We start from the raw sequence: 14,926 nt of genomic DNA, 5'->3' as shown, positions 1-14,926 counted from the left end.
GGGGCCTCACCCCAATCTTGGCCAGTAGTTTTGGGTGCCCAGGAGACCACACCAGAGGTTGAGTCACACTCACCCCGCTCACTGTGAGCCCCACAGGGCCACCATTACGGTAGATGGGCCAACAGAAGGGAGCCTGGGGGGTATCCAGGTTTTATTCCTTGTGGGATTCCCCTGCCTATGCCTTCGGATCAAAATCAAAACCCAATTCTCCTGAAAGATCATCTGTCTTTGGGTTCTCAGGGGCAGGGTCCCGGGTCCGGGCTGGTGAGGACAGGGGTGCTTCCCTACCGGCCCATGCCTACCTGTGCTGAAGGTCCCCGTGTACATGTCGTCTCCAGAGCAGCATGCGTGAGCTGGTGGAATCAGGCCGCTATGACACCCGGGAGGACTTCTCTGTGGTCCTGCAGCCCTTCTTCCTCAACATCCGGCTCCCCATCCTGGAGGTACACTCCCTACCCAGCCCCAGCGTAGCAGGACGGCAGCCCCGGCAAGATGCCATGCGCTTCTGCAAGCCTGAGGATAAAATGGGCAAGACAGAGCTCCCCAGATGCTCCTCTGCAGCTCCAGTGTCCAGGACACCCAGTGTGCTGGAAACAGCCTTGTTCCCAGGGACAGCCTGATGTGGTAGTTCTTGTAGCCCCCAAGGACAGCGTCCACTGTGTGGAGCGCTTGCTATGTGCCAGACCTTGCACCTGTTTTTATATATTTTTTTAATCATCCTTGTATCCTCCCTAAAATCAGAAGTACTCTTGCTTCTAAACAGATAGTCAATGAGGCACAGAGAAGCAAGATTCAAAGGTATCTAACCCTACGTTAGTAACTTCCCGCCATACACATAGTCTCTATCACATTCAACCCTGTAATTATAAAAGAGGGTCCTGGTGTTGTGTTTCCAACCCTTGGCCATGCTCCTTACCCAGTGCTTCCACTAGGACAGGAGAGGTCTGTGAGTGGAGCCGGCAGGGGCCTCCTCCCAAGGGCCTCGCCTAATTGGAAGCCAGAAAGAGAATGGCCTTTGTGCATGCCCAAGTGCTGCAGGAGGGAAAAGCTGAAGCCAGGTGGCACTCTACCCCGATGCCAGCTTCACCCAGGTCCGCCCAGGGCTCAGTCCGTTCTCTCCCACCAACACCATCAGCACTAGTGAGTTGTGGCTGGGACATCACTTTTCCTTGCCTGGCTGGTCCAGTAGTGAACTAGTCTATGGCCTGAGCTGGGGCACTGCCTAAAAATAACATAGCATTTTTTAATTAAGTAAGGGGGAACTATAGAGCCAAAAAGGAGAGTGGGGGCTTAGGGTTGTGTGTGGATCTGCTCTTGTCTCCTACTTAAGATGAGCAGACATTGTAGAGAAGGTGACTTAGAACCCTCCCAGGGGAGCAGGGATAACATGGCCTGTCCCTGGGGTCTGATCCATCAAGGAGGCTCCTGCTTACTGAGCAGGATGATGAGGAAGGATGTTGGCCTCTTTCAGGATGGGCGTCCAGACACCTCCTTCTTTGCCCCGGACTGCATCAACCCAGGCCAGAAATTCCACTCCCAACTCTCTAGAGCCCTTTGGGTCAATATGGTAAGACAAGTGGGGTGTTGCTGGGGCTTTAATCTAGAGCCAAGTATGAACCCTTATATATACACACAAGATAGATAACTATACACTAATCTCTATTAGTTCGCAAACATTGTTTGATCATTTTTCATGCCTACACCTTGTAATCTGAACTACTTTATTTTTAAATTTTCTTCTTAAAGAGGGTAAAATTAAACAGAACACAACAAAACAGATCATAAGATAACAATTGTAAGAGACACAGATTTCAAAGTAAGACAACTGGAGATCTTCACCATCTATCATATTGTCTCTTGTTTTCTTCTAAATAGTTGTCCATATCTTCACACACAGTGAATTCATACAAAACAAAATAGTATAGAACAGGATGGCCAGAACAGGATGATGAAGGCATTTTAGGTCTTCAAGACCAGACAATAAGGAAGTTAACAATGGCTGTCATAATGTCTCTCAGTCTCTTCAAAATAGCTGTCCATACCTTCACGTGTGTTGTAATTAAATAAAACAAAACAGACCAAAATCACTCTGAACAAAGAATAATAGTGTTGCTGGATTTCACATCATGATGTTACAGAATCAGCACTGGGTACCTTAGTGTCTCTTTTTCTTCAAAGTAGTTGTTCATTTCATCATGCATTATATAATCGATTCTCATAAACTTTTTTAGAATGAACAACTACTTTGAAGGTAACAATACACAATATATTAATCACCTATTATTTTGTTCTGAAATTCTATATCATCATTTTTATTCTTTTTTTCATTTAAACTAAAAACAAACAAAAATCCAGGCCCTAGGCTAAGCATAGTGGCCCATGACTATAATCCCAGCACTTTGGGAGGCTGAGACAGCCTGGTCAACTTAACAAGACTCTTTGTCAAAATAAAAAATAAAAAAGTAGTTCAGTGCAAACTGAACTACTTGGACTTGGGTCCAACCCCAAATACTGAGAAAAATGGGGGATGAAGTCTATAGAATGGAACATAGGAATCTAGGCTCTACATGGCCTGGGTCTTACATGTCTTCTTTTGTGCTTGGAACCATGAGAGATGCTATGTAAAAATCTACAGCATCTATGCAAAATCTATGCAGAAATCTATCCCCGGTCAGCATTTCCCATGTGCCCACACCGTGCTGGGCAGTCTAAGCTTGGGATGTCGTTTTAGCCCTTCCCAGCAGAGCAGTGTTAGGAATTTCTGAGGATGCTCAGTCCCAGAGGAGTCGGTCACTTGCTCAGTATCCTACGGTGGGCAGAGCAAGGAGCGGCAGAGTCAAAACCCCCAAAGTTAAGCTGTGAGCCTTCCCCACTGCAGGACGCTGCCAGGGAATGGGCGTGCTGGTGACTTTCTCTTCTTCCCTGATCAGCTTGAACCTGTAGGAAGCAAAACTGATACTCTGGACCTGACAGCAGACATCTCCCTGCCCTGCCCCACCCAGGTATTTGTTCCTCTCCAGAACTGGAGCTCAGCCCAGCCCTGCCCTCCCTCTTTTCCCCAGACCAGCTGCCCCACTGACCATCTTGTATCTGGGGTGGGGGCGGGGAGGGGAAGGGAGCCGCATTCTAGAGGGAGGGGGGAAGTTGATGAGAATCTGCTGCAGAGGTGGTTGCTTCTTGGGGATGAGCGAGGAAGGAGGGAAGGGTTAGGGGATGTAGCAAGGGTCTGCAGGAATTGAACAGCAGCCATGGGAAGGCTCATTCTGGCAGCACCTTCTGTGGCAGACAGAACCATCTGCTGCAGGTGAGAGGGCACAGCAAGAGACCAGGCAGGCTCAGGAGTAGTGATCAGAGCACATAAAGCATGGATTGCAGAGAGCCCAGCCTGGAGATGATCAGAGAGGACAGCACAGGGAGAGTCCCTGCTGGGTGCAGGAGAGCAGGCTGCAGTCAGGGTGAGAACAACTCAGGATCCTTTTAAGGAGGAATATGTAAGTGATGGTTGTTCAGCTTGATTTCAGGCCTACGAGTTGGGGGAGGTTTGGATTCCCATTGCCTTCAGCTACTATCTTACAGCTTTTTAACCAAATAAGGGCAAGGCCTAAGCGCCTGCAGAGGCAATAAAAGCAGAGGGCCTGACCTAAGCAGGGAGGCTGGGTTTCCCTCCTGGGTCAGGCAGCACCCACTTCTCCTACCCTCCTGGCTGCGCAGAGCCAGGGCACGGGCCTGCAGCTCCCCCGTGTGTCCGCTGGGCCCCCAGCAGAGGGGTCACCTGTGCCCAGGCCCCTGCTGCCTTCTCCACCCAGCCTTGGATGCAGGCTCAGTCTGATGCCCCTCAGCCTCACTAGGAGAGCGGGAATGGATGGATGCAGTGTAACACAGCTCACTTCCTAGGTCTGAGGATTAAGCCATGACAGTCAAATCATGTAACCATCCATGCCTCATGGGTGCCACCAGTCCAGATAGTCACATGCATGCCAGAGGGTGGGCAAGGTCCCCCTGTAATGGCTAGATCCTTTGGATGTTCAGGAGGGCCAAGGGAGAGACTGGGCAATTTAGGTAGTTCAATATTTTTACAGTTCTTGTGTGCCATATTGAATTTCAACCATGAAGGGCCTTTTTCTAATTGCCAACACTGCTTTCATGTAATAGTGAAAGGAATAATTCACACCAATCAGATATCCTTTGCAATTTTCCCCAAAATATATATTAACTACCAGGTTGGTATCTAGCCACTGGGTCAGGGATATCTACATCACAAAACAACTCTGCCATGCCCCAGACCAGACCAGGCAGGGAGCTCCACGAGGGTGATACTCCTCCCTGTGGAACCACTGGTGAGCTGAGTGGAGCTCTGTGGCACCACTGGTGAACGCAGAAGAAACTCAGCCTCCCCAGCCAGTAGAAGCCCCGCCTGCGAGAAGCTGTTGCTAAGCAACCCTGGAACCCATTCCAGGAGGGTCCATCTGTTGGCCAGGCCAGCTTCATTGTGCTGTGCCTCAGGTGCCATCTGCTCTCTCCCATGTGCCTCAGAGTCATGCAAAAGTCCCCACAAGGGACAGGCAGTACATAATTTCTGTCCTAGCTGTGTCTAAACATAGAAGCAACAGGCAGGACACAGCGGGAGGCAGACCCGAGATGGATGTGTGTGCTAAGGAGCTTTTCCAGTCTCCTGCTCCTCCTCCCCCACCGCCAGCTACACTGCTGCCCGGGTACCTTCTGCCAGGAATTTGTGCAGCTGTGCAGCACCTGGGTTTCTGTGTGTTTTCGGGTTAGAGGGGATGTTTCACAACCAACTGTGGATCGCTCTGTGCACAGTGACTGTGACTGATGCTCCCTCCCTGCTTCCATCGGCCTCTGTCCACGCCTTCCCTTTCCCCCCAGTGCAGCTGGCTGAACCACCTGAGAGCTCAGCTCCATCCTTATCCAGCTGTTCCTTTCTCTGACCTCTGCTGTGAAAGTTAACCCCCCTCTTCCTTTAAATGTGTTCCTCCTTGGGCTTGTGGATGCTAAACCACCTCGAGTTTTCTGTTTTTCGGGGTGCTGCCCCTTCTCATCTCTTTTAATGGCCCTCCTTTCTTCTCCTAATCCTGAAAATGTGACCTTCTCCAACTTCCATGGTTCAGTTCCATTCCTCTGTCTCTGTCCCTCTCTGTCTCCATCCTGTCACCCTGAGGGTTCCCACTTCTTGGTTTTCCTCAATCTCTGGATTCCTCAGTCTTTTGATTTCTGTCTTCATTTCTCAGTCCAAGTTTCCCCCTGAAGCGTTCCTCCTTTGGTGTAAGGTTACCCAAAAAGTAGATTAAATATGTGGCAGAGAACCAGAAACAAAGGAGGAGGAAAGGGTAGAGCACTGAAATAACATCAAATATTTTATCCTATCTTTTACCATGAGAAGGAAAACGAAACTGTTGTTGGGTTTCTTTAAACTTTATGGGTTAGCACTTTTTCTGTTGAGTTATGGGCTTAGTGCACAAACCTTTTAAATCCTCCTAATCCTGCCCTGCCCCACCCTCATCTGTAACTCAGCAAACATTCATTCAAAAAATAATTGCTTGAACAAATAATATCTAAATAGCAACCATTTCCCCAAACTCTGCTCCTTCTGACCTCCATTTCTGTCTTGCTATCCCAGCACCCAAACTAATGGGCTTTTCCCAGGGTCCCGCCCTGCTGTCCCTCTTCCCAGCCCCCCTCAGCCCCCCGAAACCTCAGGCCCCACTGTCTGCATGGAAAGTTACCTGGCCCCACCTTCCCATCACATAACAGAATCAGCTGACTTTGGGATCTCAGAGGGACAGGATTTAGAGATGGGTGACGCCCTCTCCCGTATAGTAACCAGATTCCACCGCCGCCATGTCCCTCGTGGAGCAGCGACACCTGCACTTTAATTTCCACACTTGTTGAAGTCATGCTGCCAAGGCTGCCCACCCACAAGTTGTGCCATCTGCAGGTAAAGAACAGCATTTTGGGCACAGAAGGGAAGAGGTAGCAGGACACATTCCATGGCCTGCTGTGGGGCCTCCTTCCCTCCTCCTCCCCCACTGTGGCCTCAAACACAGGCTTCAGATGTGACTGCTGGCCCCTCCCCCGTGGAAATGTTTCTCCTTGGGATGTGGCCGCCTTTGAGTTGTGTTGATTCAAGCAGCACAGAAGAGAAGCTCCTTCTCTGTGGAACTCAATACCTAGTAACGTACCCAGGATGACCTGTCCCACAGCCCCTGTCTCATGCTGTGGACACAAAGCAGGTGGCCACCTGGCTCCCAGGCAGGCTGCTGCCTTGGGGTAGCTGGAACTAGGCTGCTTCTCTGTCCCCCATTCACTTATTACCTGCTCCTGTTCCCCGCTGCCTCAAGAGCCAGGTGGGTTCAGTACCTTTTCTGCAGAACCTGCTAGACTCATAGCCTTTAAAGCAGTCAGTCTATGGTCCGTAAAAACGAGTGCCCATACCTAGCTCATCTATCTGCCATTGTCCTGGCCCTGTTCTCATGCTCCATGGCATTCCAGTGTCTCTCACAGAAGGGCAGGATGTGTCTGCTTCTGCTTCTTCTCTTGCTGGTCAGTCTGGATCCAGCTCCAGCCCCTGACCCTGGGCCCAGTCGGGGCATCCTTGTAGGGATGATCATAATTAGCAGCACTCTTCCCCACTCCATCCTCATTTTTAAGGAGTGCAGTTCTCTGGTCCTCAGCAACCCCTCAGCATCGCTGCACTCATGGGGCCACCATTCTCGGATGCTTTGGTGTCTTGTGCACTGCCCTCATCCTCACGCTGAGAACCCCACTCTGAGTGCAGGAGCAGCTCCATTTCTTCATTGGAGGCTCCCAGAATGCCCTTCTGAGTAGCCGTGCACACTGAACCGCCAGGCAGCCATGGGGACAGGCTACTGAGAGCCCTCTTCTGTCTTGTCCTTGGCCTCAAGTGTATGTCCCTGGAAGGACGGCCTCTGGTCCAGGTTTCAGACAGGAATTCCAAGGCTCACAGGAAAGGGGAGGCTTGTCCAGTGCCCCAGGAGAGCACATCTGTGTTGGGGACTGAATATTTTGTGCATATAAACTTTGTCCTCCAAAGGGACCCTCTTTGTCTGTCCTACAGGGTCTTCTGTTCATTGGCCTGGTCCCAAAGCGAGGAAAGGAACCAGGCCAGGGACCAGTCCAGGTCAGGACTGGCCCCAGCTTTGCATTTACAACGTTGTCTCTAACCTGGAACGGGTTCTTGCCCCATCTAGGCCTCAGTTGTTGTCTGTAAAATGGGGACATTTGCAAGTTGCGGTGCCAGATGTCTGCAGTGCCATGCAGGAATGTGACTGTGTGCCTGGGGTCAGGTGTGAGACAAGATGAAGTGCTTACAGCAGGAACAGGAGAAAGCAAGTCCCCTCTGAGAGCATTTAGACCCCCCTCCTCCCTCCCTTCATCTTCCTCCTCCTCTTCATCTTCTCCCTTGACCCTCTGCAGTGGATTAAAACATCTCCTGGTGGAGTTTACTCCTGAGTAGTTAGTTTTCAGCCCATACCGTTTATCCCTAAAGACTTCTGTTTCAATAGTTTGATTTTCTTTTCTCAAATTTTCACACTATGGCCTTTCTGCACCCTAAGTGCATTTTGAGAGTTCCCAGCTCTGTGGCCACTTGGATATTTCCTGATGAGTCACCCATCCTGACTTGATCTTTGCTTTCCCATCATGTTCCCATTTTCCACCTCACACACGGTCATCTTCCTTGATTAACCCATTACCCGCAGTTAGGTAGACCTGGTGTCTAGACTGGACTTGTTTGAAAACTGATTGGGAAACAGGTAAGTAGAGCATGAAAAGTATGTTTCACAAGAAAAACCATCATAAAGCTAGGAAACCAAAAGAAGATATAACACACAGTTCCGAGGAAGCAGAGAGAAAAGCAAAAACATAATAAAACATACTGATGATCATAACACTTCCCAGGAAACCGAAAAAGGCTGACACGTGAATCTCTAGCCAGAGAAATTACGAACGAAAGAAAAGTAAATCTGAGAACTGGGGAGCTGCTGTTTGGTTGCTAGGGTGGAAAGGAAAGCCCAGACACGGGGACTGCTTAAGCCTTTTATCCTACATCCCTTGCCAAAGCTGCTACATAAAACCTTCTAGGGAATGAATGAAATTATGTCTACATAGTTCTCTCTATTTAAATGCAGAAGAACCATGTTAAATCTAGACAGCAGAATTTTTACTGCTTAAGCAATCTTCAGTACTGTCAGATGACCTGTCCGTATGGATTATTTTGTTTTGTAGGAGGAGCCCTTCCTGAGAACCCCCCAGAACAGCGACTACACGTACCCCACCAAGCCAGCCATTGAGGTAACCCCTGACTCATGTCTGTCTCTTGAACACAAGCTGTGTTCACTTGCCAGGGCCCTGGGGTGTGGCACAGGTTTCAGGGTGTTCACTTAAGCAGAAATGTACTCCTCTTACATAATGGGAACTGCTGAACTGGGAGGCCCCAGCGCTGCCTGAACATGTTCTCAGGTCGCCTACCTGATGTCGGTGACCAGTCAGAGGAAGTGCCTTTGACCTTGGCAATCCTTGCTCGCCAACACCTCTTCCACTTCCGGGGAAGTGGAGACAGAGTCAGACAAGAAGAGACAGAGAGGAGGCAGTGGCAGCGGTGTTCCATCAGCTTCCAAAGGTGGAAGCCAAGTGGGAAGGGATCTCAGTGCCAGAGTGGGGCCCAACAGGAAGCTGACACAGACCCGTAGGGCTTCTTGGTTCAAGTCAATCATCCCACACTGAGCATTCACAGCCCAGGGGTTTAGGGACTGCCAGTCACGAGACAGCCTCCCTGACACATCAGCCCTTGCAGGACAGCCCTGGAGTAGTACATATCTATCGGCCACCAGACCAGGAGCTCAAGCATCAGCTCAGCTTCACACCCATGGCTTCACAGCAGTTTCATGGTTCACACCCATTGATTTCACACCCATCTTAAGCTAGGTGCTGGTGAGGATTGAGAGAGATCACACATTGTCCTTACCTGAGCAGTTAGAGCCCAATACAGATGCTTACTGACGTTCTACTATATGCCAGACACTATTCAGGGAGTTAGAGAAATAGACCTGACAGGTGGGTCTCAGCTCTCGTGAAGTTTATAATCCACGGAGGAAGGTGCTCGGGAAAGAGCTAAAAACAGTCCTCTCATATAGTAATAGTGCCAAGGAGGGCAATCTTAGACAGAATGATGGGGCCAGGGGAAGGGTGGCAGATTCACACAGAGTGTGCAGACTGGGCTTCTTCAAAGAGGGGTGATTTGAGCTATAAGAGCCAAGACAAGAAGATGGTGCCCCAAGTAGAGGCAGAAACACAGCTCCAAGCAGAAGGATGAGAGATCACAAAGACTTAAAAAGGGGGTTGAATTCTATGTATTTGAGGAAGAGAAAGGAGGTCACAGTGGATGGGGGAGGGCACTCGATGAGGGGAGAGCACAGGAGATGAAATCAGAGGAGTGCTCAGAACCAGATCTCATAGACCCTGAATTCCAAGCAAGAAGGTGGGAGTTGGGATGGGAAGCCACTGTAGGATTTAGGAGAGGGTGATATGATCTAGTTCACATCATTCATGGCGATACTGAGGACTGAACCAGAACCTTCACATTGGGTTACATCCTACACCTTTTGTAAAATTCTGAGAAAGGGTTCTGCTAAGTCACTGAGTTGGGCTTGAACCTTGCATCCTCCTGCCTCAGCCTCCCAGGGTGCTGGGATTATAGGTATTCACCATCCCAATTGGCCCAGTCCGCACCTTTAAGAAATTTCTCTGATGACTGTGTGGATAACAAGCCTGGAGATCAGCGATTAGGGATAGCTTTTTCCAAGTCAAATTAGAGTCAGAACTAATCTGTATAAAATTATTAAAGAACAGTTCCTAAGCTCCAGAGTATGAGCAGTAACAGCCCTGGGCTGGACTCTGTGCTGTCTTTAACAAGTACTGTCTTTGGTTCACATTAGTCCAGTGGAGTCTTGTCCTGTGTTGAACCCAGTGATCAAATTCTATCATAAATCTTGAAATGTGAGCTATAACTTGTCAATCAGCCCTTAATTTCTTTCACAGTTACTTTCAGATGCTGTCCTAACTATTGGCAGGCAGTGTGAGCAGAGTGAGCCCTGGGCCTGACTCCTTGGATCTTTGTTCTTGTGTATCTTTGCTTCCCCTGCTAGAGAAATAGCTTAGAAACAGCTGCCTGCTTAAAGTAGCCACAGACAGGCAGTATCATTCTTAGCTGGGAACTTGTCAGAAGTGCAGTACTGTGGGCATTGTTCCGGTCCTGCGGAATCCGTCTCTGCATTTTTACAAGATCCCAGGGGGACTGGGAAGCCCTGGCTTAGGATGCAGCCTGTGGTTCTCCCCTGTCACAGGCGATCTTTGTCAAGTTCCAGGCTGTGTCTGTTAATCTCCACGGAATGTCCGTGTCTCTAGCTCCCCAATGAAAGGACATAATTTTAAGGTGCTGATGGCTATGTAGATTTTTTTAAAGTGTATTTTCTCAGAATATTTGTCATTTGTCCACAAGTCTATTCTGGATTTCAGTAAAACTTCCAAACAGAAGAAGAAATCTATTTGGTGTGTTGAACTGAGCAACCCATTGGAATAAACTAAATTCCCCTGGGTTAGGCGAATAATATTTAAAAGACATTTTCACTCCTCCATAATAGGGATATTTTAACAAAACTTGTCTTCACCGTTACCTGCCTAAACAGATGAGCTGAGCTCCCAAAGCCTCTGGCGGTCACAATCCTAGAGAACCAACCCGTCAGTGGAGGCTTCCTGTGCACCCAGCAATAGATATTTGGAGCAATAGAGATTTGGAGATACAGATTCAAGGTCTCCATCAGTTTTCTGGATTCTAGCTATTTCTGGGCCTTCTGCTTTCCACTTCTAAACCCCACCCAAGCACCTGGAGAAAAGCCCTCTACTACAGAGGCTGGGAAGGTTGATCAAAACTATGTAGCGTTACAGGCATTCATTTGTAAACATACAAGAAATTGGTGGCTCTTAAATATGCAAAAATACACACAGGTATACAGAAAAGATATGCAGAAAGCAGGAGGATGCAAGGTTGAGGCCCAGCCTACACAACTAAGTGACTTAGGACCCTTGCTCAGAACTTTACAAAAGGTGTAGGGCTGTAACCCAGTATGAAGGTGCCGGGTTCAATTCTCAGTATCACCATGAATGAAGGACTGATGTGAACTAGATCACATCACCCTCTCTTGGGTGGCTCTTAAGTTAAATTTGCAAAAATATACACAGGTGTACAGAGAAGATATGCAAAAGACAATGATTGCTTAGGCCCTCACATTGTAATTAGTGCAAATTGGCTTAGTGTTGAAACACAAAGGCATGCCCATAATGTCACTTTTGCTACTCATGTCCTGCGTTCCTTCAGGAAACCACATGGCAGTGAGAGTTCACTGTTTTTCCCCATTTTGGGGCAGCTGCTGGCTCCACTCAAGAGTACAGATGGGCCAGGATGGGAGGGTAGCGTGTACGTGCAAGTGTGTGTACACGCAGACGTGCACCTGTGTGGTGGGGGTATGTGGAGCAGGCAGACACCCACTTTTCTCCTCTAATTTTCCTCTTAGCCCTCTCACAATTCCCATGAACCCCTGCAGCAACGTATTTCCAGTTTTCACCAAAACCCCCTTAGCTGGCTCTTCTTGGGTCAGCATCTCTGCTCAATGAGTGTTGGCCTTGTGTCTTTTCTTCCACTGATTTAGAACTGGGGCAGTGACTTCCTGTGCACAGAGTGGAAGCCTTCCAATAGCGTCCCCACCTCAGGTGAGTGAAAAAAGCATCAGCCCCTCACTAAAGGGTCTTGCAAAGCAGCAGGTCTGTGGGACGGTTGAGACACACTTCCAGCAGGCCTTGCTGATGGCCGTGTGTGGTAGACCTAAACCCTAGGAGGCCCCAAGGAGGTAGCTCTGGCCACCAGTGGGCTCCCACAAGGAGGAACATGAGCCACTTCTCCAAGTTACACTTCTGATTTCCCATTAGTCCCAGTGGCAACCCCTCAGGCTTTCCTGCTCAGTTGAATACAGACAGGAGTTGGGGTCGAGCTCCCTATGCTTATGATGCAGCAGCTGAAACTTTCCTGGACTATCCCAGTGGGAGCAGGGTTCTTTCAAGGAGGATGCGATCCATCAAGCCCATGACCTTCGGTGGGCTGGTGGTTCTGCATAAGTAGGATCAGTTCCTTTTTTGGAAGGGGAAAAGTTGCTAAAGACTTAAGCTGGAAATAAGAGCCACGGGAACCTGGGGCCCGGGTAGCACTGCAGGCCTGGGAAAGTTCATACTTCGGCAGATTCCTCCAACCCCAATCATCTCTCTGCTTGTCTGTCTCCCTAGTTCACAAGCTCCAACCAGCAGACATCAAAGTGGTTGCAGCCCTGGGTGACTCGCTGACTGTGAGTGCTAACGCACAGGGCTGGGGGGAAGTGGGTGCTTGGGAGCCAGCCACGCCCTGTGCAGAGAGCTGGCATTGAGCCCCACACCTTCCCTAGTGGTGTTCAAACTCCACTCTCATGAGGGTCCCTGCACCCTGGGGAGAAGCAATTTCCCAGACATCTCATCCACATGTTGTGGTACTTGTATACACTGCCTGCCTTTATCAGGGGGTTCACTTCCACCCACCCAGACACAGAGTCTCACCCACACCTTGCCCAGTGCCCCCAGTCCATGAGGCAGCAGGAGCCCAATTCCTGGCCAACAGTTCAGTCCCACTACTAGCATTAGCATAGCATTAGCCCACTATTTAGTGATTGCTCTGTGCCTGATGCTCCATCAGCAATTCTGGGGAAAAAAAAGAAAAAAGAGAGAGCAGCACAGCCAGAGCCCTCTAAAAACCTGTCTGGCCAGGACAAAAGAAATGCATTCAGAAAGAGATGTGTGATCGCACAGCACGGGTGGCATCACAGGACTTTCAAAATACAGTACTCCTTTCTGAGGAAACAAAGCCACCCGGTACAAAGATGAGACATGCATAGAAGGCAGCGCACCTGGCTTACAGCCAGGATTTCACCATGGTGGGGGATGGAAAGGGGGATGTGGATTTGGCATCTGGCCCAAGATTCTTAAGGTGGGAGTAGATTATCCTTTTTTTAAAAAAATCTTTGTATTATTTCACTGGTTGCTGAATGTGTTACTTCTACAGATTTCAAAGAATTTTAAGACAGAACATACAGAGAAAGCTTTTACAGAAGAAGTGGGAATGAAGAACATTTTAGTGAATGAATTAGGGGTTGAGGGGGATGGAAAGGAGGAGGTTCAGCACTCTGGGCAGAATGGAGTGGGTGGGGATTGGGGCTGAGCAACTGGAGGCCCTCTTGCTTGGGAAATAGAGACAGATCAATGTGCCTACACCTGAAACTTTTATATAGACTAGAGGAGAGATTAGATGAGGAGAAATGTCTCGGTTACTTTTCTCTCATTGCTGAGACAAAATATCTGACACCCAAAATTAAGGAACGGAAGGTTTATTTAGCTCACAGTTTGTGGAGGTTTCAGTCCATAATCAGCTGGCTCCAAGGCAGGGGGCAGGGTGCCATCGCACAGGGCAACACTTCCAGGAGGCCGAAGACAACAAAGCAACAAGACCGTATCACCCTCCCCTATATAGTGCACAGGCACCCGCCCTCCAGGGGGTGTGTGACACTCACAAAATCTCCTCACCTTCCTGTTGCACAGGATGTTTACAAAGTAAGGACCTGGCTCCTTGCTGATTCACTTAAACTTCTAAACTTCTCAAGTATTAACCATAACATCAACCATAACAATCCATCTCTTGCCAATTTAAGAATCAAACACATTTCTTTAAACTGGTTTCCAATACAAAGATATGCATATTCTTATCATTTTACAACTTGAACATTGTAACACAAGTTTAACGCTTAAGAGCGTTAAACAATACATCTATCAATATTATATTACATTAGAAACATAACATTTTCTCCGGCCCCCCTCCCAAGGCTCATGCTTTGTCCACTGAGCTAGCCAGGCTTCCCTCTCCTGGCTGCCGAGTACCTCGATCACCCAGCACTCTGAATCCAATTCTGAGGAACCAATTTTCTATGCAGCTTTTACCTGAAAGCAAAGTCTTTCACTTTTGCAGTTTTGAGGCTGCCAAAGTTCAAGATTTGCTACTTTCTGTAATGGCTTCAGGCCATCTTTTCTATTCTCCTGTTGCTTCTCAACAATCAAGATTTCCTTAGCTCTATCTTTGCAGTCCACAGCTTCATTGGAGCTTTGTTTCTGGCCAAACTCAGTGTTTTAAATCATCCTGCTGAGCTCTTTGCTCTTTATTTGCAGCATAAATCTGGCTGACAGTTCCAACAATAGTGCCACAGCCTTAACACTTGACTGCCTTGAAATTTCTTTTGCCAGATTAATTAGTCCACTGCCCTTAATCTCAGGCAACATACAGACAAAGTTTTTGCCGACTCATAATACACATTCTCTGGAGTGCAGCACCCAATGCAGAACTTCTTAGCAGAAACCACCTGGGCCTAGTCTTTACTAGCAGGATTTGTATCAGCCTTCTGGTCTTTTGAGCTTTGACCAGAATCTCCAATACTGAACAACCTAAGGAAGGCATCCAGCTGTACTCTGTCGGGCGACATCTCCACATCTTTCCAAGATTTTTCCAAAATCTCCCTGCCCTCCTCTTGCACAGGCTGAGGGGTGGTTAGAAAGTAAGGACTCTGGCTCCCTGCTGAGTTGCTTAAATTTCTGGACTTCTCAAGTTGGCCCAGTGTATCAACCATACCAGGAAGGAAAGTAGACATCAGATTATGGTGTCTACATTGTTGGTGGGATCTGGCCCTGACCCTCAAGGTAAGGGAAACACTGCAGGGCTGGAGAGTTCAGAAGTGTATTCTGAGAAGCAGGCAGCATCCCTGGTGTTGGG

At 48.6% G+C, this 14,926-nt stretch overlaps 1 protein-coding gene across 3 annotated transcripts in view; it reads left to right on the top strand.

The window, feature by feature from the left end:
* The window catches only part of Plb1 (phospholipase B1), a 118,130-nt gene that overhangs the window by 85,296 nt on the left and 17,908 nt on the right, over positions 1 to 14,926 (top strand). For all 3 annotated transcript variants that reach the window (XM_063257967.1, XM_013155695.3, NM_001173028.1), the window contains 6 exon segments: positions 339 to 443; positions 1,472 to 1,567; positions 2,931 to 3,002; positions 8,263 to 8,328; positions 11,742 to 11,802; positions 12,370 to 12,428. In XM_063257967.1, the coding sequence (XP_063114037.1) occupies positions 339 to 443; positions 1,472 to 1,567; positions 2,931 to 3,002; positions 8,263 to 8,328; positions 11,742 to 11,802; positions 12,370 to 12,428 (459 nt within the window).

The sequence above is a fragment of the Cavia porcellus genome, unplaced genomic scaffold (assembly GCF_034190915.1).
Source record: "Cavia porcellus strain 051 isolate PalLab524CR breed Dunkin Hartley unplaced genomic scaffold, mCavPor4.1 scaffold_1, whole genome shotgun sequence".
In the NCBI taxonomy this organism is placed as follows: domain Eukaryota; kingdom Metazoa; phylum Chordata; class Mammalia; order Rodentia; family Caviidae; genus Cavia; species Cavia porcellus.
The sequence above is the reverse complement of the archived record's forward strand: the minus strand, read 5'-3'. Positions and strand labels throughout refer to the sequence as shown.